General features: G+C 36.1%; 1 protein-coding gene across 1 annotated transcript in view; it reads left to right on the top strand.

Annotated features, from left to right (window-relative positions):
• The window catches only part of LOC134662820 (uncharacterized), a 76557-nt gene extending 53924 nt beyond the window's left edge, over positions 1 to 22633 (top strand). Inside the window, exons 4-7 of the mRNA XM_063519143.1 lie at positions 8337 to 8422; positions 10843 to 10950; positions 20642 to 20701; positions 22421 to 22633. Coding sequence (XP_063375213.1) covers positions 8337 to 8422; positions 10843 to 10950; positions 20642 to 20701; positions 22421 to 22507 — 341 coding nt within the window. The 3' untranslated portion in view covers positions 22508 to 22633. The remainder of the gene's footprint in view (positions 1 to 8336; positions 8423 to 10842; positions 10951 to 20641; positions 20702 to 22420) is intronic.
• The last annotated feature ends 5077 nt before the right edge of the window (positions 22634 to 27710 follow it).

Raw genomic sequence — 27710 nt, 5'->3', positions numbered from 1 at the left:
GTAAGGCTTGAGTGGACGCTCGAAGCGGAGCGTTCGGCGGGGCGTGCAGCGTGGCGTCGGGCTCACAAGTGATTTGAGCAGCGTGCGCTAAGGCCGCTACTAATACGTTTGCATTTGTTTAACATGCACGCCACACGCCCCGCCCCGCTGCACTCCTAACACGAGCGTCCACTCAGGCCTTACACTTAGGAATTATATGATTGACGTTCGCTGCTGCATCACTGCCGCGATTATGACTTTCATTCCGTCACTCATTTTATCAAGGAAATTGATAGAGAGGCGGCAGTTGACATCCGAACCGAAGTTTGAATCCTTCAAATCCCTTCTACCCTGTATATCCATATACAGGTTGCTCGAATCGGAAGTAATGAGAAAGAGATTATATAGCGATCTCGAGGTCACAGATGTCACAGTTAGTTAGTCGACTCTTAAAGCAGATGACTCAAAGGACTCGAGTCTTAATCAAAACTAGTTAGACTCCTGCGAGTTCCTTCCACCCTGTATAATATACAGGGTGCTCGGAAGGGACCTGAAGGACATATATAGCGATCTCGAGGTCACAGTTGGTTGGTCCGACGTATTCTCGCGTATAGCGTAACCATAGCAACGGGGCCAGATTTGTTCTCGCTCTCGGGAATCGATTGCGTTTCAAGTTTCTTTGTTTGTTTTAAAATGCTGTGTGATGGAACGGGACCAGTTAAGGGGAAGATGTATGCTTGGGTTCTTAGTATGAGAACTTCGATTTTGAAATTTTCAACTATAGCCGGACTGACAACTTTGTCAGTAGAAATATATAGGCGGGAAAGACACATTTTCTATGGGACGATTACCCTTCACGCTATTTCATGAAATGACTGACGGAATTGATCGATTGACAAATTAATTCAAAAATTATAAACTGAAACAGGAGTTAGACCAGAAAAGGCTGCAACGATTTTAATAGCACACGCAGTGCAAGTGTTGTTTAAACGTCAAACTTCTATGAAATTATGACGTATAATTAATAATAACACTTGCAATGCGTATGCTATCAAAATCGTTGCAGACTTTTCTTGGTCTAACTCTATCATACAACAAATAAAAAGTGACCAAAACTACCAAACAAAAAAACAAATGTAAAAATATTTTTCATAAAATAATTTTATTTATTCCCTAGTTCAACCAAAAAAAAAGAACTAACAAATAACAGTCGAGAAAAAGTTTTTATAACATTTATATATAAAAGTTTTCCAATGTCGAGGAATCCTTAAATATGTGAGAGCGCTCCGACACACATTAATTATTACCAGAGGTCAAAAGCTTCATCTGTTGATTCTAAATGAAGTGAACCCATATGGTCTGATTCGAACTTTAAGATACGTCAAAAATTTGCTAAAGATACGACATGGATCGGATATGTCAGAAACGTCACTGAAGAAATGTCACTTTTGACACTGACAGATGGGTATGGTACCGCTGTTGCTTAAGCATTGTTCGAATCAGCATTAGATTAGTATATGTTATTACGTTGTTGGTAAGATATTTCATGACAGTTCCTAAAAAGAAGCTGATTTGATTTGTCAGCCAAACATGTACATCTTATTACATACCTACCTACGTTTTTATCCATTTACGTACTTTCTTGACAGCCTGTCTAACTTTGACGTGAAAATTTCCATGGCTGAGCTAAAAAAATAACGTACGAAAATTCGGCACATGAATTTTTTGGATTCGTTTAAGACACCATTAAATTCAGTGACGAACTGCACTAGACTACCCGTAACATCCATTGGAAAACTCATTGGAATCACTACATTATCACCGCGCGATAGGTCCCAAATTCAAACGGCTTTCCAATGGTGGTTACGACTGTGTGTCGAGTTGGTGAATGTGTGACGAGAACGCCGAGGAAGTGTGGAATTATGTCATTTAGGCATGTCGCGAATAAATAATATGATCCTTACCTGAAATTGGGTATTAAAAGTTTCAAGGGCGTTGGTGTGATATCTCGATGATATGTCTGATAAATTATTACGATTTTTGTTGTGAATCGTGACTGAAAACGTCCTTGAAAACACGTTTAGGACGACCTCTGCTGCGCCTTTTAAAACACGTTTTACTAATACTTGCTCAAATATTGATTTACCGGTCTACATTAAGGATGACTCACCCTAGATGGTCTGGGCCCGGGACGAGACTTTCGGACACTTCTTTTTCTATGACAGGTGATCGGTGCTCACTTGATGCTTTTTATTTAAATCTGAAGTGTCGGGTGCTTCAGCCCAGGCCCGGACCGTTGTGGCGTGAATATACTTTATATTATCTTTACTATAAACTTATGCTACAGTAACTCTGTCTGTCTGTTAAGTACCTCTTCATGCTTAAACTGTTCACCCGGCTTAGATGAAATAGTATGGAGATAGTTTCAGTTCCAAAGAAGGACATAGAATAGTTGTATTAATCATCATCATCATCATCCCACTCCTAGATATTTTCATTTTATATGCACACACATACAAAATGAAAAGCCCTCAGCTATCTTTCAAACGTTTCAATTTTAAATTATATAGCTATTTAGGCCATATTTTTTCATTTCATTTCACAGCAAGAACTTTGTTCAGAATTTCATAATCCCATACCAGTTTTGCAAAGTAGCGAAAAAATTAAATACAACCGAAACCGTTCGTCAAAAATCCGATCATGAAATGAAAAGCCCTTAGCTATCTTTCAAACGATGCGATGGCTTAACAATGAAGCCGGTGCTTCAAAAATTGAAGCACACTTCATCCGATGGAGGCGGCAACGTGTTCCAATAAAACATTAACGTATAGGGTGATTCTCGACACATTCAAAAGTCGACACAACTTTGTTCAGTACTTCCGTTTTTACCGTGTGTACAAGAAATAATCGCACGTATGTTGCGGGTGCCGATTTTTTGACATCCGCGGATGCGGATTTTTAAAAGCTCACATCCGCGGATGCGGATTTCAAGATAGGTACTAGGGCTCTCGGTATCCGTGTTACACGCCGAAACGAATACCCGTGTTCTTAAGCCCGGCGGTGCTAAGAACACGGTTTACACGGAACCGCCGGGACCCGGATACGTATCTAATAAACGTTCCCAAGACACGTTTCTCAGATACGTATCTCCGTTTACACGGGTACTTAACACCGGCCCGAACGGATCCGAAACAGGTTGACCCAATCAATGCTCTAGGTCTGGGTATGTAAGGTCTAATATTGAATGTTGACTTCAGATGAACTCGTTTGGCGTACGATTTTTTTTAAATTATTTATAACATATTTAGCCAACTATACAATATATTAATCGAAGTAGGTGTCCCTATCCTATATTGTCTACTATTTTTAATTTTAAACCTACTCGTCCCTAGTTTAAATTAAAACCTTCATTTTTTTACTATTATTGCTTTTAAGCTAACATATTCATTATTAATTACATAATTAATATAATTATATTTCAATCAAAGAAATACATTTTATACATGTATAATTGTGTAAGTAATATAGTTGCGTGAAGAATAGATGTGCAGACAAATACTACTTATATTAGTTAAAAATAACAGTTAAGAAAATAAGTATGAATTACTTCGTGGTTATTTCTTCTTGCAACGGGCGACCCCCGCGCGGGTAGCTTTCTCGCGCAGAGAATTGCAATCACAATTCAACGCGGGAACGCTGCCTGCGTATTGGGCACCCTCCCGAGGGCACCAAATCTTATTATTATCAATTTACTGCTGAGCGAAAACAGCAAATCTGCCAACGACGCAAAAAAAAGTACACACAAGCGGCATTCGAAACGCAGGATTTCACGCGAGAACCTTAAAAAGAAACCCATGCTACCTTGGTTACTTAGCGATTATATTGTTAAGAACATTAAGATAGATCTCAAAATTGGTAATCATTCATGTTCACTTGGGTCACTTTCACACGAGTGTTCAGGTAATAAATGCCGGCCGCTGGTGTTTCATTCATTAGAACGTGTTGTTTTCCAATACCCTTTTGTCTGATATCGCCGAAAACAAGTAGGTTCCCAAACCATTATCAGAACTGCCACAACCAATTATAAGCTTTATGTCGGTGTAATAAGGTGAACACGTCTACACAAGAAATTGTAACAAATGCAGCGGCAGATACATATGATTATTTATCATGGTTTACTATAATACTTAATACCTAGATGCCTGGCTTACGTAAGTTAAAAAATAATACGATTAAAAAATATACATTTCTTATTGACAGAATATTTATTCGATAAAATATACCTATTCAAGACAACTCACACATACATTGTAGGTAATATCAGTAATATGATTGACAATTGATTGAATTTTAATTATGATTATACTTATAGGACTTATATCTACAGATTATTAAAAATATAAGAACTGTTTAATAATGTGCAATTGGTAAGAATATTGTATGTATTACCAGATCATGCATGGCCAGTTTTTATCGTACAGTCTTCTCTTTATTGCTTTTATTTTTTATTACTAGCACTTTATATTTATTGCTATCAAGTTATATAATAAACCATAAAGTATTAGTATTTGAAGTCTTATATAAAATACTATTTTGATAGTAGCATGTAGGTATACCTACTGTATTTCTAATTTTCTACTCGTATTGCAACATTGCAAGCAAAAACTACCTGCTCAGAAAAGGGTTTTGTAAACCGTTTATTGAATTTCGACTCTCTGAACCACGAAATAAGGTTAAATATGACAGAAACTCCTCATGAATCTTTTGTCTATTCATTTGTAGCTCTGAAGTACCTACGCCGGTTCGTTCCTTCGCTACTCGTCAAGGACGTCTCCGGAGCCACGGGTAAATAAGATCCGTTTCTTCGAATACCCGTTTATCCGTGGGAACGGATCTTAATTACACGTTTCTTAATTACATGTGCGGAACGGGCCAGAAAACCGTGTACGTGTTATTCGGAAACGGGTATTCGAAACGTGTAAACGAAACACGGACTCGACCGCGAGCCCTAATAGGTACCTACATAAAAAACGTCAAATATTACATTTTAGTCATTTTTATTTCAAAAAACCGGCCAAGTGCGAGTCGGACTCGCGTTCCAAGGGTTCCGTACATTAAGCCCCACTCACGCTTGACTGCTCATTTCTAATAGGTTTTTTTTAGTTAATGACAATTACCTAGCAGTCTAGCACTTACGCCGATATCAAGACGTTCCTGTACCGACCTGTTCCACATCCGCATCCGCATTAAACTCCGCATCGATTTTATGCGGATACGGATGCAGATGCGGATGTTGAAAATAATGCATTAGTTCCGCGGTTGCGGATGCGGATATTTGCAACATCCCTGGTTCCAATAAAACAATAACGTATAGGGTGATTCTCGACACATTCAAAAGTCGACACAACTTTGTACAGCACTTCCGTTTTTTACCGTGTGTACAAGAAATAATCGCATGTTTTTCGTAGTTACGCCTTAAGTAACTATTATTAAGTATGTATCTAAATATAATAAACAGTGTTGTAAATAGACAACGCATAGTTTAAGCTTTTGAAAGTAGGTCCTTTTTGGAACATATTATTTTAATATTGAAAAATATTCATTTTATTGAATTATATTTTCAGAAATCATTCAGCTTTCTGTTTCTAAAATAACAAAACCGCTGCCAACTGTTCTTACAACAGACAAAATCTGCACACATATAAAATATCCACATCATAATAAAACGGAAAGTTAATTTGCAAAACGCAAACAAGGTTATGCCGCCCTGCCTCGTGCCTTTTGACGACCTCGCTGAACCCAAATAGGCGTAACACAAACTCTTTGCAGCCGAAACGCAAAGCTACATTTAATAAAGTGTGTATGTACGGAATACCCACATCCATCACCCATAATGTCACGCACACACGCACAAACGCAAAACAGAAATGTTTCACCCAAAGAGAAGGATGATATTCGCAACACTCACTGCCAAAGACATAGGTACGGTGAAACAAACTGAAATATTACACTCAATAGCAATAAAAAAACAGTCGAATTATATTCCCCCCTTTACATTAATCTATAAGTGTAAAAGTTATTTAAAAAATAATAATTTCAACCTATATACGTCACACTGCTGGGCACAGGCCTCCTCTCATGCGCGAGAGGGTTTGGGTTATTATATTTAAAAAAACTCAGACAAAATGTTATAAACGTACTACAAATAAAACACATTCTTAAAAAAATCGTAGTACGCATCTTTATATTATTTTCTTTGCAGCCTGTTCATTAAATCAAAAATAATAGTTATTTGTTTTACAAGGGGGCAAAGTTGTTGTTTAACCGCTCGTGCTAATATTGATACCCGAGCAAGCGAAAGATTCCAAAAATAAACCACGAGCGTAGCGAGTGGTTCGATAAATGGAATCTTGAGCGTTGCGAGGGTTTCAAAGCACGAGAGTTAAACAAAATTTACCCCCGAGTGAAACACAAATTCGCCCCGATGGTAATGAAATGACTAGTGTTGTAATAGTTTTAATTTATCAATTTGCCAACATTCTGCCTTTGTGCAATTATTAAAAATTACGCCTTTAAATTTGATACAAAACACATTACTTAAAAAGTTAGTAATAACTTATAATTCGCCGAAATCTTACAGGATGTAAATAAATGGATCCGAAAGTCCGAGACCTATTTTGAGTTAGACACAATTTGCTCATATAAACAAAATCATAATATACATATGATGACTAGACCGTTTATTCGTCAATGTATAACTTCACCCCAGACACCATTTATTTTTTCTTTTACTAATTAGAATGAGGAGGTTTGTGTCGAGATCAAGTTATACTTGTCACAATACAGTGCATAAATATGAACGTTTCGTGAATGTGACCACTTTAATGAAGAAAGGTGTATGTATGATACGCAGCCTCTCATGCTCCGTAATTGGCGGGATATGAAATATATCGGCGGAATAAATGTAATTTTATGTCGAGTTGAAATGGGGAGAGAACAATAGAATTTAGAAAATGTTGAATATTAGGCTTTAAAAGGATGGAAATATTAGGGTATTTGACTGTATATAAAATAAATTATTTTACACCATCCATGAAAAACATACATTGATAGCACTTACTTTTAAACATGAGTTCTTTTTCATAAATCGGATAGAAATATAAAAAGTAGGTGTGTTGACCGTGACGTCACTGTGTAATGTTTCATATAAATTCCATTATTAGCGAATCGTTTTGACAGTTCTAAAAAGAAGCTGATTTGACTAGTAGGAAAATACCCAATTACCTTAGTATGGTTGGAAAATTTAGCTGTATTTACAATTTAATTTATTGTACGTAAGTTTCAGTACTATCAATTTTAAAGTAATGCTCGTCATTTGAAAATAATTATATTAAGTAAAACGATTGCGGATAATTTTGGACTTTTACTATTATTTTCGTTATAATATTACCACTTACCACAATGATAGCTATGCCATTGTTTGGCATGCTTAATGATAATTAATGTCATTACCCTCCAATGAATACGACACCAACTTCATTAAAAGATCAAATAACATTTGAAATTGCTTTCTAAATTAGTTTAGGGCTGCCCAAAAAAGAAGGTTCTTTTTTCATGGTTCATGTTTGTTTGTGGGTTTTTTTTTTTTACTTTTTTCGCTTCATTTTATTCCACCATAACTTCTGAATGCTTTAACAAATGCCATACCCACATACAAACATGAACCCTGAAAACAATACACTCCTTTTTTGGGGCAGTCGTGTTTATTTAGATCTATGATGTATCATTAGAATCCTTACATCATCGTCAGTGACAAAGATTATGACGCCATAATAAAAACAATATGGCGGACTAATACACCAATTTACTTAGAACAATGCGCGACCATTAGAAAAAACAAATGATGCAAACCTTTCGAGTGGGGTATTAAAATTAAGAGCTTTGAAAGACCCTTTGAAACATTTTCAGTCTTATTTCGGTAGGGTAAAAATTTACAAAATATGCTAAGTAGGTATAACAAATCCCATAAAAAGAAAACTTATTTGGATTAGCTATCAAAAATTTCAACAGATTTTCTTATTGTACCTATAATAGGCTATAGGGTTTTATAAAAGCTTAGAAATAGATGAAAAGTGGAAAAAAAACACTGTTTTGGGAGAGATTCAAACTCGTAACTTTGGATCACTAGCCCATCGCTCTGCCAACTATGCTACCGAGACTTCGTTAATAGCTTAATATAAAATTAACTTAGGTTTTTATGTTAGTTATTCGTGGTGAGGCAAAAGGTGACCTATATATTCGTTTGTGTGCTACTTAAATGGTATGTTATGCTAATTTAATATTTTCTATTGTTTCAGGTGTACAGATAGCGTATTTTGCAATTATAGGAACCCAAATGTTCATGATTATGCTCAGTATAATCTTGTTCTACGGGATTTATAAAGTAAGTATACCTATAAATAATAAAATATTAATAATTCAGCCTATAATACTAGTATGTCCCACTGCTGGGCACAAGGTCTCCTCTCATGCTTGATACGGCCTGAGGGGCTACCGCGAAAACCGAATTTCGCAAATTGCGGGCATTTTTTCTGTCACTCTAATTACGCCTTCATTGGAGTAAAACAGAAAGATCCCCGCAATTTGCGAAATTCGGTTTTCGCGGTAGACCCTCTGGATCCCCACGCTGGTCCAATGCGAATGCGGACTTCATATTATACACCTTGGTGCCCTATCGGTGGTAAGATGAGCCAAAATTTAACTCACGGGTTTGGGACTACGACCCACTTACTGTTTTACCATTATTCTCATTATCAACTTATTATTATATTACACCCATTATCGCATAAAAAACACTAGAATATTTGAACAGCCCCGAAGTCCCAATGGCGGCGAATTTTTCATTTTTCCCATTATTAGAAAAAATGTTATTTTAACAAATGGCTGACTACAGACATTACTTAAGCAAGTTTTAGTTACATTTTACAATTCAATTACATTTAGTATAATCCTAGTCTTCAGGGAAACGGACTATTGAAATACTTTGGCTTAGGAGAGATTGATAATGGCCCATTAGTGTACTATTAACAGAAATTGAAACGTCCAGTATAACCTGACCTTCTTGAAACAATATTTCCCTCACCATGGTATAGGAGTTGGTAAAAACTCGTATCAAATTATATAAGCATTGTCTTGGCGCTGGTATTGTCAGGCGTGGCTCACTCCGCGATTTCATCGCGTCGCACCTAAAAGTACATGCGGCCCACACCAATTTTGGTGTCTAGCCATAATAGTTGCCGCGCACCGCTACGGAACGGACGCCTGCTCGCGCTTGCGCCACCTAGCGGTCATAATCTGTCGTAATAGACGCGTTTTGTTAGAGAGTGAATCTTCTGTACCTAGTACTATTATTTATTCTGTGGTATTGTATTCCGATTGGTAGAGAGCGAATATAGCTTTTGAATGTCTTGTCATAAATTAACGGCTTTCTATGCTAGTTGGTAGTGACCAACAAAAAAATTCAAAGGTGTATTGAAGTCCCCAACCCGCACTGGACCAGCGTGGGGACTACAGCCCAAGCCCTTTCAAGTATGAGAGTAGATATGTGCCCAGCAGTGGAACGTATATTTATACTGGTTCAGATAAGTTTAGGACTGATGTTAGCTGGTGGAACGACGCATCACTTCCCTTCCCGCTGTCTGTCTGTCCCTATGTATGCTTAGATCTTTAAAACTACGCAACGGATTTTAATGCGGTTTTTTTTTTAATAGATAGAGTGATTCAATAGGAAGGTTTATGTATAATTTGTTAACCTGTGCAAAGCCGGGGCGGGTCGCTAGTTGGAAATATATTTGTATTTAGTATTAAATCAGGGCCTACGTTTCCCTGAAAGTCCCTTGAGTCTACATGATCCTTTTTTGTAACGAAAAAACTTTTGTGTAAGTAATTGTAGGTACTCATGTCCCAGAATGATTTCTAATTCAAAGCATATTTTATGTCTTATGATAGATAGGCATTTTTTCGATCCTTTATTGAGAAATTTCTTATTTTAAAGAAATAAAATATTTTACTTCATTATTTTAATTACTTTATAAAATTTTTACTAAATAAGAAAGTTAAGTCGTAAAATTATAAATTAATATTTTCATATTACACAAGAGTAACACGAACCCTACCCAGCCAATTATCGTAATTATATACGCTCTCATTTTAGAACGACATTCTGAACCAAAACTACTAAGTTTTGTTTTTGACTGAAGGTCCCGTTATAGCTGCTACATAGATAAGCGCCACAATCACGCACATAGCTAATACATAGAGTCAGCCTTATCAGTGAAATTAAACTATAACTTTTTTATTATAAATAATAAAACTGGTAGTAAAGCGACTCGTTATATGACCTTTTTATGGCCGAAGGCGTGGCAAATAGTTAATAACATGATAGTTATAACGTGACGTGGCAAGTAGTACTGTGTTCATAGCGCGCTGTTCATAATTCCATACAAAAATAGACATAACGCAAACGAGAACGCTCGTCACGCTATCGAATGAAATTTACACTAGGGGTTCCGTAAGTTATTTGAATAATGCCTTTTAATCGATATTAAACTTTCGTGAGACGTATTTTAAACTGTTTAGACGACAACGGTTTCACTCACTTGAATTTTTAATCGCTATTGGCGACATGTTTCGGGCCCTTCGGGGGTCCTTCCTCAGGCTCGAGTGCTCGCGGCGACTGCAACTCGTGCACTGATCCCGGGCCCGAAACATGTCGCCAATAGCGACTAAAAATTCAAGTGAGTGAAACCGTTGTCGTCTAAACAGTTGAATGCCTTTTACTTTACATAACTTGTTTTTTTTTAGGAAAACGTGGCGTTCCTGGTTCCATGGGTGGTGGGCTGCATGACCTTCATGGCTTTAGAAGCCATGGCTGTGGTCTACTCCAACATCCTCAGAGATCATGTTAACAGGGTGAGTATTAGAGACAATTTGTTATTCACGGCGCCTTAACAGATTTTAAAATCAAAATACCGCTCCCAGTGATGACACTTGATACGTATCAATATGCGCTGCGATATTACTGCCCACTGCATTCCTGCAGCAGTATTGCAGCACCATTTAAGCACCAATTTAAAATATGTATTTTAAAATCCGAATAAGCTCCTGGTGTCCTATCAATTTGGACAACAATCCGTATATATTGTTCAACAAACATCACAACACGGTTAGCTTTGTTTATACGTTATAATTGTGTTAGCTGCATTCAAAGGACCGAATATATTTTAGTCGAAACTTGCTACTTAAGGTACCGTTCTGATTCGGACTTTACCAGCATTACTGTTGCTTAGGGTGTTTCACTTTTGTATGGTGAAAAAAAAGTTGTAATATTTTTCCTGACTTTGCTCACCAATCGAGTCTCCCCACTCTAAAAACTATCTATTTCAATTTTCATAATAATCGATTAACGTTTAAAGGTTGCACAAATTAAAATATGGAGGGAGAACCCCATAAATTGCGTGAAAATTAACTTTTTTTTTTTAAACAAAATATAATGAACGGATACTAAAATCTAATGGAAAAACTGAATTTTGCGTCTAAAACACGATAAAACCACTTTTCCTTTGGAAACAGGTGGAAAAACTGAAAAATCTTCATTAGAACATTTATCGAGTACCTAACCAAAACCCAAGTTAACTACTAATTTTAAAATTGATTTATATGTATCTAGAAGGTTCAGTATCACACTACTCACCGCTTTGATGGTAGCCGCTTAAACCATTTTCTACCCTCCGATGTAGAGTCGTTGGTTATTTGAGAAAACTTTGTTGATGTTGTGCAACCTCTAAATATTAACCGATTTTAAATTTTTTTGGTATATAATATTTTTTAATCAGGAAGAACCAGAATTCGTGCAAAGTCAGATGAAAATCGAAAATTCGGAAAAGTGAAACACCCTACTGTTGCTGTATTGCAGCGCGACATAATGTCAAAAATCCGGCAAGCAATATCGAATTTGACTTTACGGCAATAATGCAGTCAGCAGTAATGTCGCGCTGTAATATTTCTACCGTAAAGTTGCTGACTGCATTACAGCAGCAGTATTGCACCAATTTAGCAGCACTTTAGCAGATTTTTAAATCTAAATACCGCTCCTGTACCCAGGGCCGGATTAACCCTAAGGCAGAGTAGGCAACTGCCTATGGGCCCCGCCTCGGCTAGGGGGCCCCGGCTCGGCTAGGGGGCCCGGCGGCCGCGCGCGCGCCAAAAAAAAATGTGTTTGCAAAGTTTGGCATATGGCCAAAATTCATAAATATTTTTTTATGTTACCTACTTATACCTAATGTCCAATATCAGTTTCTCAGACACACAATCATCAAATGATTATGTAAATTATGTTATTTTATAGCTTTTAAAGTCTGTAAATCGAGCTCGAATTTCAGGCTCCCGAGGGCCTAAAACCTCCTTAATGAAACTTTGGCCCTCCGAGTAACTCTTGTATGACACATATATTATTGTTGAGTAACATTTGACGATTGGTTCGTGTCAGAGCGCTGCTTTGATTCATTGATTTCAGAAGATGAGCCTTTTGCCTCGCATGAAAGCTCACCTCGCTGGTTATAAGTACGCTTCGGGCTTGTTAAGTATGTGGAGATTGCTGAGCCTCACTTTTTACCTCAATTTTTGGTTCGCCTACCAAATCTCTTCTTCAGCTTAGCCTTAGGCCTCGCTGCGCCAAGCTCGGCCTGCGGTCTCCTTTTTTAATACAATGGACATTGGTTGTCGTCTGTGATCTAGCTGAGCTTATCCTGAAGCACGGCTTTGACCTCGCATGAAAGCTCACCTCACTGGGTAACTTCGGATTTTTAGGCCTTTTTAACACGGTTTCACAATTTTTTCACAAAAAATTTCGCGCTCGCTGCGCTTGCGATTTTTATTGCTTTTCCGATTTACCCTGTACTTACATGCTAGTTTGACTGGTTAATGAATAATCATTTAAACACATGTAAAATCTTTATTATTAGGTTAATTTTAATCATGTGGCTCATATGGTCGGACAATCACTGTTCAGCCTCGCAAAATATTTAACTACTTATTGAGAAAAAAGAGCTCTCCCCACACTAGACGCAAGGAGGAATCGGCAAAAACTAATATAAAAAACCTTTATGTCCACGCAAGAGCGAAAAAAACATTCGGCATGTTCGGATCGGCTCAACCGACAGCTGAAGGTTGAAATTAAAACCGCAAACTTACTTGCCTGTACTGAACAACTGAACTTATGTATGCAGAATTAACTGTACGGGGGCCCCGAGCATTGCACTGCCTAGGGGCCCCGACTTGCTTAATCCGGCCCTGCCTGTACCCCTAGTGTAAATTTCATTCGATAGTGTGACGTGACGTACTCATACCTACGCGTTTGCCTTAAGTCTCATTTTGAATGGGATTTTGAGTTTCCAAAACGTCCCGCTTGGCGCGCTGTTCAAAATCTAATATAAACTGAGACTTAACGCAAAGGCGTACGTCACGTCACGCTATCGAATGAAATTTACACTAAAGGTTCTGAACCCGTACCAGTCACTGAGAGTATCAAAACGTAATTTACTTTCTATGCATCTCGCTCGTACTCGCATATTACTGCGAGCGAGATGCATAGAAAGTGTTAATGTTAATGTGTAGAAAGCAAATTAAGTACGTTCTCTATAGCATATATGTAAGTGCCAAAGTGGTGGTACGCTATCGAATGAAATTTACACTAGGAGTTCAGGTGTCGTATCAATTTGGACAACAATCGGTATATTGTTCCACAAATATTACAACTCGGTTAGCTTTGTTTGGATGTTGTTATTATGTTAGCTGCAGTCAAAGGACTAAATTGATTTAAGTTAGAACTTGCTGCTATGTGTTCGGTATTGCTTGTAGTTTCATATACTAACTGCCGTATTCGAACTTCAAGATATTCACAAGATACGACACGTACTAGATCCATTCTAGATACGTTATAGTTTAGATTTCAACTAGTTCTCTTTTACAGCGCAATTCTATTAGATGTGAATTGGATCTCTAAGTCATATCTTGTGGAAATCGTTCAAGAGTATCTTCAGAATCGTGGAAATGTCAAATTTGACAGGTTAGATCCTAAAAATATCGTTATCGTATCTTGGTGATGTCTAAAAGATACGATAACGATATTTTTAGGATATTTCAAAATCCGAATCGGGCCCTATTAAGTACCTACATACAATAGATATGTTACCTTAAATTAACTTCACACCTTAAGTTTCACACCGTGCACGAAAACTTCAGAAAAATATTAGAAAAACATCGACAGCAGCTATTTTTTGACACAATTTCTTTGATCTAAATCGGATAGAATTTTAAAAAAATGTGTTGACCGTGACGTCACTTGTTCTGTTTTAATGTAAATTACTGGGTCATCTTTTAGACATTTCGAAAAAAAACTGTTTAAACTAGCAGGAAAAAGTACCCTATTAATATTTTGAACTCAAATTGCCTAGAATGTGCTGTTTTTTTTACAATATTACAGTGAAACCTGGTTAAGTGGGACCTGGATAAGTGAGAAACCTCTATAGCTGGGACTCATGGTGCGGTCCCGACACTTTAGCACTGAATTACCTCTGTTAGTGAGATAAAACGAACCTCTATAACTGGGATTAGCTGTTGTGATTTTATAGTCACATTTACCTCTATAAGTGAGACAGAGAGTGTATTTTACCTCTTTTACTGAGACTATATTTATAAGATTACATTTTCCTAATTGTTTTTTTAGAATTGTATAGGAATTGACCTCTGTATCTGAGATAACGTCAATCTATGACCTTTCTAACTTGGACTTTATTGATCAATTTCCGTATTCTTACTAACTCTTAGTCTATGCACAAATTCCGCATTTGCTTAATTGTGTCTAAACGACATCAAGTTTCATTTAGTTACTTTATGTAGTTAAAACTATCGAAACGAAAGCTGAAATTTCGATAAGTAACACAAATAAACAGATTTTTATTTAATACATTTCTAAGATGCAATGAAGTCCGTATCAAATTTAATTGAAAAAATCTGTCCTTTGGAGAATCATTCAAAATAAATTCAAAGAAATATTTAAAGAGACTTAAAAAATATTTAGGGACAAGGATTATTTTACCTTATTTATTTTTAAAGATAATTACAAAATACCTTATTAACCTCCTCCTCCTTTTACCTCTATAACTGAAATATATCCTCTATTCTCACCTCTATTAATGGGACCCTCTGTAAATGAGACAGACATTTATTTGTACCTGGCTAACTGAGAGCCTGGGTAAGTGAAATACCTCTTTAAGTGAGACAAATCTGCTCGTCCCTTGAAGTCTCACTTATCCAGGTTTCACTGTATTACATTATTACAATATTATTTAAAAAATAAATAGTCGGAACTGGACCATACTAAACTTGTAGTAAGGGCTTGGTTTTACGGTAAGCAATTCTCATTCAATTTTATACCCTATTTCCAAGCAATACATTCCAATTTCAAACCGATTTCCAAATGGTTGTTACGGCGTAGGTATGCGTGCATACGCTTTCACACTTCAATGAATATGCATGAATGCTATTCCCAATACGGTAGCCGTACAGTCAGCAGCAGAAGTTGCTAAGCGGGCGAGGTGTTATAAAATTACCTTGACACGCTCTTATTCTCTTAACAATAAAGTCGTGTCTAGATCATTTTGAATACCTGGCCCGCTTAGCAACTTCTGCTGCTGACAGTACACCATTTATATCGTGAAAGTTTTTCATTAAAGGCCGAAATATGCAAATCATTTTGAATATTAATAATATGGTTTTCACTTTTGGGCTTTCGTTGACTTCACATTTCTGAGGTTTCAATTAAATGTGAAAATTGTGAAAAATTATATCCACTGAAAGTTAAACGCAAAAATTGACAGTTCCGAACAGTTTGACAGGCCGATATCGTCCGGCGGACTGGTAATCAGTAATTCATAGTCTTCGAGATATTTGGCATCAAAGTTGAACAATTTTAGGCCAAAAAACTGGTTTTCTGGCCATAACTTTTGTGTTAATTAGTTCAAAATTAAAATCCTCGACACGTTTTTCGAGACGTCAAAGACGAACCCAAATATGTAGATGTCGTATATCTAAGATACTTTACAGCAAACTAGATACGAAAAAAGTGTTTAGACAATGTTTAAAAAAACATAAAAAATAAGCATTCATTTCTTTCAAAATCCGGTCGACAAAAATGCAGATAAAATATTGAAGAACTGATAGCCGTTTGTCTTGTCTGTGGTGCAAAAAAAGGAGATACGATTCAAAACTTGTCAAAAATCGATGAAAACCCCAGGTAGACCCTTGGAAAAGGTAATAGGGTAGATATTTGCTGAGAGGGTCGTATGGATTTACCCGAGTTTTAGGTTAAGCGACACAAATATCCCCGCCCGCAGCTTTGAATAGATACCCAATACACAATTACCCGCTATTAAAAAAAGTTGTTATTGGTCACTAAAAGTTTTTAATTGGCTTTAAAATAAAATGGGGACTTCCGGTTCGAGTGCCATCTCGATAGTTAGCCTCGTGATTAATTATTTTGTTTTTTTCTCATTAATATTGTTTAAAGTGTAATACCGATAGCTCATTATACTAAAGTTAATAGTATACGTATAAGTCTGTAAAAAAAGTAAAAAGTAGATTTTTACATTGCGGAACCCAAAAAAAACTACCAACAATCCAAGTGTTGATTATAAACTCCATCAAATTATTGTCGTTTAGAACTTCAGCGAATTAGCCATCGCTTAACGAAATTTGTGTGAACTTGTCAATGTCAAAGCGATTATCGTCACGGTCCTTGGCAATGTACCTAAGTACGTGAAGAATCGATCTGTTTACTAGTAGGGGGCCGATTCTGATTTAACAATTTGTAATCATTTTCATCTTGTTTTGACATGACTAGGATTTGCAATCCGGATCCGAAATTATCTGGATGTCGATCCGGATCCTCGTTTCTTCCCATACATTTCAGATCCGTCGTGCAAACCCTAGACATGACTTTGGCAACCGCTCACGCCTCGCTATTTGGACCCTGCGCTTCATAGAGTCGTGTTATTAGCAAGCCCCGTTATGAATACAATTAGTCGAAAATTAGTAGGTTAAAAAAAGTATCTACCGAAGCAACCTTAACTTTACCATCGGTGTAACTTTGACCAAATAAAATACACTCAGCAGTGGGCGAAAAAAATTATGAAGATGATGACCCAGTGTAGTAAATTTCTGAAAAGTGTGAAACGTGGCATGTAAGTTTTGCACGACTGATCTGAAATATATGGGAAGATCCGCGGATCCGGATCCAGATCCGGATAATTTCATACATTTCGGATCCGGATTGCAAACCGTAACGGCCTTGACCTACGAGTATTCTTAACGACATTGAGTATACCTTTATGTGAGGTCTCGTGTGTGTGTGTTGCCTCCATGTCACACTTACGTACGAATTTACAAGTGCGACAGAGAGGCAAATGTCGTTTTCCGTATTTCAAGGTCAACGCAACAGTGGTCTCATTAATGAAATGATTCGTTAATGTTTGGGAATAACGATCCCTCTGTCGTTTCCGACAGCATTAGACGTATTTACTTGAGTCCATTGTTTTGACGTTTTGAAGGACTTTTAGGCTTTAAATGGGTGGAATTCAGTTCAATTCAATATTCTCCTACTCTACCGTAAAACGGGATGAATAGACACGATTTTCAACTTCAAGTACGATTTCCACCAACAATCCAAATAATAAAAGTAATAATTTTGACTTCATTATTTGAGTCTTGCTTAGTTCTTCAAATGTGCATGCTGCTGCTGTAAAATAAATTTTTACCCACCTAGTTCAGAGAAAATCAAAGAAAACTACCTGTTTTCTTCACTGTAGGTATTACAAGTATACAGGAACAGATATCTAGGGACTCCGTGCCAGGGATCGGGACCGGTTTTTTGCAAAAACTTGGAAATAACCATATATTTCGAATTCCATATGTAGGAATCAGTTGTGTTTTAGGTACCTAACGACTTCGTATTATTAGATTGCCCAGTTAGAAATGAAATAATTAACAAAGGCCGAAAAATACCGGTTATAAAATTTCAAATCTAACCGACTATAGTTATTCGACTATAAAGAATATTTACATTATTTACTTACTTACTTTATAATAGTTAATTCGGAATAAATAGTCTAAGGGCCACTTGCACCATCCCACTAACCCGGGGTTAAGCGGTTAAACCGTTAACGCAATGTCAAATTGTACTGGTAACCATGGTAACTCCAGGTTTAACCGGTTAACCCCGGGTTAGTGGAGTGGTGCAAGTGGCACTAAGTATACCATCGAAGGATACCTTTTACCGCCGCTGCCCAATTTCCTTTGTCATTGAAGCGGCATCTAATCACACATCACATTAATCACATCACACTTACACATCACATTAATTACATTCATGGGCCACATCCACATTGCCAGTTCCACGGCCGGATCCACTTAGCTGAAGACAAATTGGCCCCATTAGCATAGACAAGCTACCCTCCCACCAGGGTTCGCATAAATCGAGAATAAAATGCCAGAAACAAGGATTCGATTCGATGTTGCAAGCAAATGTATGCAAAATTTTATCAATAGGGGCCGCCTGAGGCAGCACCGTAAACCATAGAGTAACTTTTTTTTTCTTTTTTTGAAGAACCATCAACTTTTGGGTTATTTGGACTCAGAATCACGAGTACTATTGAATGAGATAAAGAAAAAGCGGCCAAGTGCGAGTCGGACTCGCCCATGAAGGGTCCCGTATTTAGGGGATTTATGACGTATTAAAAAAAAACTACTTACTAGATCTTGTTCAAACCAATTTTCGGTGGAAGTTTGCATGGTAATGTACATCATATATTTTTTTTTAGTTTTATCATTCTCTTATTTTAGAAGTTACAGGGGGGGAACACACATTTTACCACTTTGGAAGTGTCTCTCGCGCAAACTATTCAGTTTAGAAAAAAATGATATTAGAAACCTCAATATAATTTTTGAAAACCTATCCACAGATACCCCACACGTATGGGTTTGATGAAAAAAAAATTTTCGAGTTTCAGTTCAAAAATTTTTTTTTTTCATTTTTGTGTGAAAATCTGAATGCGGTTCACAGATTACATCTACTTACCCAGTTTCAACAGTATAGTTCTTATAGTTTCGGAAAAAAGTGGCTGTGACATACGGACGGACAGACGGACAGACATGACGAATCTATAAGGGTTCCGTTTTTTCCCATTTGGCTACGGAACCCTAAAAAAGTGTCCCCAGTTTTTCATACAAATCTTGGATGTCAGTTTTAAATTGTAACGGTCCATAACTCCATACAAAATGTATGTGAAAATTCGTTTCAATACTATCATTTTTTTGTTCTTTTTAAATCGATATAGTCCTCGTGATTCTGAGTAGAAATAACCCAAAACTGAATGAATTTTATATGTACCTTAAACAGTTTCTGGACAAGTTTTCACTGATTGATTACTTATTTGTTACGAATAAATATGACATTGATGCATCAAGGCGGTTTGTTTACAGTTTGTTCTATACGAGTATATATATATATATATATATATATATACGAGTATGTTGAAAATTTCATTACAATTCAACACGTAGTTTTAAAATGAGAACGAAACTCCGTTTGTACGGGAAGGTGAAATTCGGCCAAGCTTGCTGCTGACTCTTAAGGGGCCCACGGATTAACAGTCCGCCGGACGGTATCGGCCTGTCAGTTAGAACAAAAAGTTGACAGTTCCGAACAACTGACAGGCCGATATCGTCTGGCGGACTGTTAATAAGAGCCCCCCTTAAGCATGACGTCAAAGCAAATGATTAGTGGCATTCGAAACTTCATAACCTACAATTATCGACATGTGAACTTTATAAAGTATTATCGATTATCGATTTCATGCCCTTGGGTCTTGAAAACAACAACAATAAGATCGATTCTAAATAAGCAGTTTGTTATGATTTTGATCTGGTTTTGATACGACCTTGACGATTGCCTTGAAGATTTCATCTCCGGATACATAAGTAGCAGCCCTCGTACATTCACTTCATTTCCATGCACCAATCAGCGTGAGTCTTCAAGAGTATCAAAACAAAATAAAAACTATATCAAATTGTTAAAACGTAATGGAATTTCTGAAATAGATACATCTACTTTAGGCACGTGTCCAAACCCCCTGATTCGTCTACGTAGATCACGTATGCTATCGTAGGACGTGTAGCTCGTGCTACGTGTCTACGACGTATCCGTAGCGATGCCATTTGCGTAGCGGGCCGATACTAAGTGTAAAATCTTTACTTGTTTGGTTATAGTTATGATACGACTAAGTGGCATTCTGATTTTGAAATTTGTTAAAGTTATAATCTTGTTTGAAACCAGTGTGAGTATCGTTTATCGACCCTTAACTCCGATGTCTAATTATCAGTTACAAAATCAGAATGCAGCAAGACATTAGTTTGTAACTGAATATCATAAAATCTAGAAATTATCTTCTAAATTACAGACATTTCAAATGTTTTGTTCCAACATAATGCTTTGTAGAAATGAAAAATGTAAACTCAGATAAAAACTTTGTGTTTTCTTTTGTTTCAGCAATTCGACGCTATGTGTAAAGCAGAAATAACATTTTTAATACCAAGAATACTTCTAAACGTAAGTTTTATTTATAAAGTACTTTTTAGTATTACAGTTAACATTAGTAAACATTAGTAGTAGTAGTAGTAGTAGACAGCTGATGTACCCAATTAAGGCAATTGCCAATATTTTTGAAAAGAAAGGAAAAATTGCGGGAAAAGCGGTTTGATAAAAATTTGTTCAGCTTTGCAAAACTTTTACCAATTTAGACACTTCAAACTCATAGAGAGAAGGTAGAGGAAGAATATTTAATTTAGTAAATTGAGGTTTAAAAGACCTCATACTGCAGTACATTTTTTGGCCGTTGAACACAAACCCCATTACCCCACACGATCAGTCCATATCCGCTATCAAAGCACTGATTCCACGTAGCTGTGGTAGGTCATCAATAGTACCTACCTCTCTTTACTCTTAATCTTATCTATATTACCTTTCGCTTTCTTTCAACTCTGTGTATAAAATGAAAGTTATTAATGAAAGACCGCAAAAATGGCGACACTAATTAAAATGTCAAAGTTAAGAAAGTAGGTTTAATTAAGTTTCCGAGAAAGGAATAATCCCTATCTAAATCCTCGGCAAAGTTTGTAAAAGAGATCTGTTGGCAAGTAAAAAACAAGTTGAATTAAAAATTTACGGAAACTGAAGAAAAGAGCGAATATTTTAAGTAATAACCATTGTCTTTAGATAACGGTCTTGGAGGCGTATTCTGATTTATTCAATTCAATTCAATTAACACGTTAATCATCGTTTATGTTTAATACAAACAAATTACAAAAAATAATACACATAAAACTAATGAAACATACACACACACTTTAATTCAAAGAAAAAATACATTTAATAGTAAAAAATGGATTCATAAAATCACTACGAATTGATTTGTTTAAATAATTACTTAATACTCATATAACTCTTCAACCGTACTTTATCCATTAGGTATTTTTTTTATTCTAATAACAGGTTATGAATTTGATCTGGATTTGTTATAAATATGATCTGTCAGTGTCAAATGTTTCTTGAACCAGAACATAATTTTTAACACTAACAAATCTTATTCATAACAAATCCGGATCAAATTACAATTACAATCAGAATACGCCTCTTGATCAAAAGTTGGACCTTTCTAAAAGTCTATTTTTTTATTCGGTAGAGTGAAATGACAGTTCATAGTATGAATATAAAATGTCATTTCATACTATGAACTGTCATTCCAGTCTACCGAATAATAAAATAGACTTATACAGATGTTATAATTTTATTCAGTATTTATTTCTTTCTTAAAGTTTATATTACAATTGATGTAAACTTAATTATTATTATTTTACGTTATTAGTACCGAAAAGTAAAAAACTTTGCAATTTAAGTGCGCCTGCACGAACAATGGACACCAGCAATCATATGTGATGTTATCTATGAAAAGGAACCTTATTGTCGAAGGCGCTTACGCCATTATTAACGATGCTCCGATATAAATAAAATGCCGCGCAATGCTGTGCGGCGTAAGCGCGATCGACAATAAGGTCCCTTTTCATTGATAATGCCCCATATTAGCTGTACGGCCGCTTTTATGTATGACATACAGGATGTTTTTTTTTACATTTGCAGTCTGGATCCGAACTTCAACGACAGTTTCCCGTTATCGTCTATAGATTCGTATTTCTCTTCAATTACCACTGAATAAAACAATCTGTATGTCATATTTATACAGGATGTTATTTCAAATTTTTTTTTGTACAGTGCCTGTGCATCTGGTGCGTGCTCCGGTTGTACCACCTCCTCCGCGCTGGCGTCACCTGGAAGGGTGCTGCGGCCATCGAACTGTGACTATTGGAAGACAACCCCCCGGGAGGGCCTCGCGAGTCGACATTACTACTTGGGGGGGCTGAGAGCGATACTGACGCTAGTCTTCACTCGCTCTGACTAATCTATCTCTTTCTAACATATGCAGTGGCTTGACAAAGAACCCAAAAAGTTGAGGGGTAAGGGGAGGGGAACCGAGGTTCTGCATCGTAATAATCGTAATCGAATCAAGATGAGATTTGTCTTTGAATGCTGCTACATACAGGCTGGTCTAAAAATACGTTAAATAATATTTTTTACTGCGGCATATTGCTGATAAATTGATAATTTTAACAAACTAAAGGAGATCTTAATCAAAACTAAAGGATAATATGTTGAAAAAAAAATCGTTTTGATTTAGTTAAAATGATATTAGTTTTAATTTTAAAATACGTAGGTAACCCGTTATAATATATATTTAAGAAACACATAAAAAAAAATTGACAATGTATTTTGGGCCAACTTGTATTATTTTGTACATTTAATAAGTCTACTATGACTGGCATTCACTTTGAACATCAAAATCGACAATAACGAGCTAACACAAAAAATCTTCAAAATAGGCTAAATGCCTGTGCCGATGATGATGATGATGATGATGAGGATGATGTATGTTATGTCGACGATGCGACGCCGAAAGGCTTTCGTTGATACGTGCATGATGAAAATTAGACAGTGCACAATTTTTTGGTTGAGCATGCTTAAATTGGAATCTGTTTCTATCTAATAAATCTAAAAAATGTTGCTGCGGGGTAAGTATGGCCTTCACATTGAGACTTGTTTGGAGACATTGATTAGTATTTATTGCAAGTTCATACATTTTTTATTTATTTTTGCGTTTAGTGGCAAGTGGCAAATGTATGAACCAGGCCCCCGAAAGCAATTTAACTTAGGTACCCTGGGAGCCACACAAATTGACCTTATATTATTTAATTTAAAATTCAAAATTTGTGCTCTGTCTAAAATACCACACTGTATAATATAATTATTGTAAATATTGTTCGTCTATAAATGTTCCAACCTGTATAAAATTTCCAATATTATAGATATTCGTATAAAGTTAGTAAGAGGAATTCAGATTGTACAATTTGTTCATGTTTTGATATTATTATCTTACGACCTTGACATAACTCGCGTGCGCAAAATAGTGCGAGAGAGATGCCAAATGACATGACACACAGTCCAATTAAAACATAAATCAAATATCAAAACTTTTACAAATTTTAAAATCAGAACACCGCTCAGGCTTGCCGCTTGTACATGTACATACAGGGGCAATTTTATTGTGAAATTGTTAATGCCTTGATTTTCTAATAAGTTCCACTTGCACCATTTCACTAACCCGGGGTTAACCGGTTAAAGCTGGAGTTACCACGGTTACCAGTACAATTTGACATTGTGTTAACGGTTTAACCGCTTAACCTCGGGTTAGTGGGATGGTGCAAGTGGCCCTTAAAGATGTTATTAAATTAAACTATAGACAGTATAGGCAGTGTTAATGTGATGTTCGAATGTCGACTGCAGTTGAGTGTTTCTTTTATTTTTTGCCAATTTTATATATTTTGAGCTTTTTTGCCACTTTTGTGTTATTTCTAGTCAGGATCGCGAGCCCTCTTCATCCTTATAGGAGAAAAAAAGTGTCCTAAAATTTCCATACATTTTTCAAACATTCCTTTTTGTTACCGCCATACAAAGTATATGGGTAAATGGTAACACAATAGGAAAAAAACTCTGGGACATTTTTTATCCCGTTAGGATCGAAAGAGCTCGTGATTCTGAGTAGAAATAACACAAAAGTGGCAAAAAAGCTCAAAATATATAAAAATGGCAAAAAATAAAAGAAACGCTCAGACTTTGCATTACTGTTGCGGCGTCGTTGTTGTCTGTATATGTCAATTTCCTTGATAAAGAGTGACGTTTGCCGCCGCAATACTGCTGCGATGGCGTTCTTTTCGTCAGGAGATTGACCGATATTTGTGAGCGCCTTGGCCGCTCGGTTATATTCTCCTAAGGCCCAAAGTCCTACCTATAGTTCCTATTCAGTTCGATGTAATTTAAACCATTTTCAATTGGAACAGAGTCGCTTTTGCATTGTTTAGTTCAATTTCCAAACAACGCAAAATCAACTCTATTTCCTACAATTTAGGTTCAAATTTCAGTGGCAAATTTTGGATCTTTCGTTTGTATGGCTGGGCCTTAGGAGGATATTTGATGGCGATTGCACGGATTAAATTATGTATCATAAATTATTTTCTAAAGTGCCGTTACTTTGTTAAAATTACAAGAGTTAGACATTTCATGTAACATATAACGAGTTATGAGTAATAAATGTCTATTATAATTAATATTCTGGTTTAATTTATTTCCAGGCTTCTAACGATTCTATTTTAATAATTCGCTCTGCAGCGTGAGAGTTCGTATCAAAACAAGATCGAAACCTTAACAAAATTTTAAATCAGAATCGGCCACATAGCCCGCACACAATCATGTCTCCATTTGGCATTCATGTACGTTATTTAGTAAACTCCTACGCTTGTTACATTAAATGTACATGCTTGTTCACGTCCAGAACTGTATCACTAAAGCCACACATGTTTCATCTGGGGAATAAATTCCAGCAAATATTTGGAGAGTTACTAATGTACCTAATGCTAACAAACCGTCTAAAGTAGTGATGTACCGTTAGGAATGTTTCCGAAAGTATTAATAACTTTTGCAAAAATTGTATGTTTCCTTACGTAAAGAATACTTCAGGGAGTATTCCTACAAACGGTACATCACTAAATAAATAAATATTGTTGTAGGTATCTGTAAGATGTGGGTAGTACCCTCTTATATTTTAATAAATCAGTTGTTGTCAAGGACTCACGGTGTTTCATTGAATACTACAAATATTATAGGACATTCTTACACAGATTGACTAAGTCCCACAGTAAGCTCAAGAAGGCTTGTGTTGTGGGCACTTAGACAACGTTATATATAATATACAAACACATAAATACTTACATAGAAAACGACCAAGACTCAGGAACAAATATCTGTGCTCATCACACAAATCACACGCGGCTTCACAGGCAGGGTCACTACCCACTAGGCCAGACCAGTAGTCACTATTTTTTTAATGATCATTTTACCTTATTTAAGAAGTACATATTTCCGAAAGTAGAGGATTACAATAGAAAAAAAACTACACTCAACTTACGTAAGGAAGAACTTACCGGAGGAAGGAGTATGTGAAACACTTAGGCAAGAGATACACTTAACTGTAGTGGATTTTCATACAGTTCATCTTGCTGCGAGCAAATGAAATTGTTTCCTTTTCCACACAATTACTGATAAAACCTGCATATTCAACAGCCGCTTGTATTATAAAATTTAAGTACTTTATTTGTCAAAGTGAAAGTCAATGTATACTTTATTCATGTAGGCCTAGCAACAGGTACTTGTTAATAGTAAGTATTAGGTATTACATATATCTCATTTTCTAAAAAGAAAAAGAGATATATGTATATTATCTTAAACTAATTATTATATTATAGTTATTTGTTATTTAATAAATAAATATTATCAGAGCAATTTATTGATGTTAATATTATTCTAAAATAATATTGGATTATTATTCAGATCAAATTAAACACTAAGAATTTCACAAGTCTCCGTCTCAGTCTGTTGTAGACTAACGTAAATCCTGAATATTCCTGGCAGAAATATTCCTGGTAATAAACATATTCCCGCGGAGCATCACTAGTGCAGAATACATACGTTAAGTAAATATGCTTTTGTTCGTAATTAGGACCATTAAATTCTCTAAGGAGATATATGTATATGGTGAAATTTAACTCACATTGTTGATGATGTAAAATTAAATCATAGGCAAATAACAAAGCATAGGTATGTAAATTCAATTTAATTAAACTTACATTTTATGTTAAAGTTAAACTTACATTTGAATTGGCTATTTTAAAAGCATAAGCTTACGATTATAAAATTAATATTGATAAAATTTTAAATAAATGGTAAAACAAAATATTCTGTAGCTAAGTTTCAAACGTTAATCCCTCCGAAGCTTTTTATTTTATATTTCGTTTTGTTGAAGTTCAACATGGTTTTGTAAAACATGGTTTATTTATTATTCCGCCGATAAATACTAAAATTAAAACAAGAACTCGTTTATACTCTTTAAGGGCAATGTCATTTTAACTTGTGCTTACTTTAAAGCGCGACTTAAGTCATGTTTCAGTAACGTCTAACCGTCACATTCCTGACAAAATGTATGGGATTTGACATTAACCGTCAGTTTTGTGACGATTGCTAACCCGCCGTTAATGGTACACAGTTCAGCGAAAATGCCCTTAGCAAAATATCTGGGAGACCGAGCTTTGCTCGTAAAACATATAAAAACTCAAAAATGCGCATTGCACAGTGTGATTTTTATAAAGTGGCGGATGACATATGTGAAAAAATGCATTTTATTTTGACGAAACCTGAGGTGGATGAGCTTTCTGTATGATGACGAAGCCTGCGCTGTGGATCTGTAGGTACCTATGCTGTTATTATTATCTTGATTAAATTTATTAAAAAAAAAATAAAAAAAAAAGTGGCATATCTGTCCCAGTAAAATTAAATCTATGCCCAAGATTTGTTTCGATAATCGCAATTTCCAGCTTAAACAAAATCCCTAATCGTTTCACAAATTGTAGACCGCCATTCCAGGTCCGCATTTATTTTCTGTCTCGATTTTCAGCCGCCATTATCATTTCCCCCTTTCTGCACGTCACAGCCTACAAAAATGTGAAATTGTTTTTGCTCCACAACTAGTGATGTGAGCAAACCTGGATAAATTTACAAGTCTAATAAATAGTAGAACGTTCCCAAAAGGCCAATTCAAAATTACATTCTGACATCTAAATGATGTCTGCTAGTTATCATTCGCGCGTGCATTTCGCTCGTACTTGTCCGTTTGTCCGTATTGCGAGACGCATACGAAAAGGATATCATTTAAATCCCATTTTAATGTCAAAATTATATCATTTTGATATAAAAATGTAAGTTACCTCTAGAGGTATTTATCAAAAATACACTGTTGGCCTCAGCCTGTGTATTTGTCCCTTGACTTATCAACACCATGAATCTTAATAGCAACGAACTTTTTACACCACTGGAATCGCAAGCCTTCATATCATCGTTA

Source organism: Cydia amplana, chromosome 3, assembly GCF_948474715.1.
Source record: "Cydia amplana chromosome 3, ilCydAmpl1.1, whole genome shotgun sequence".
NCBI lineage: Eukaryota > Metazoa > Arthropoda > Insecta > Lepidoptera > Tortricidae > Cydia > Cydia amplana.
The sequence above is the reverse complement of the archived record's forward strand: the minus strand, read 5'-3'. Positions and strand labels throughout refer to the sequence as shown.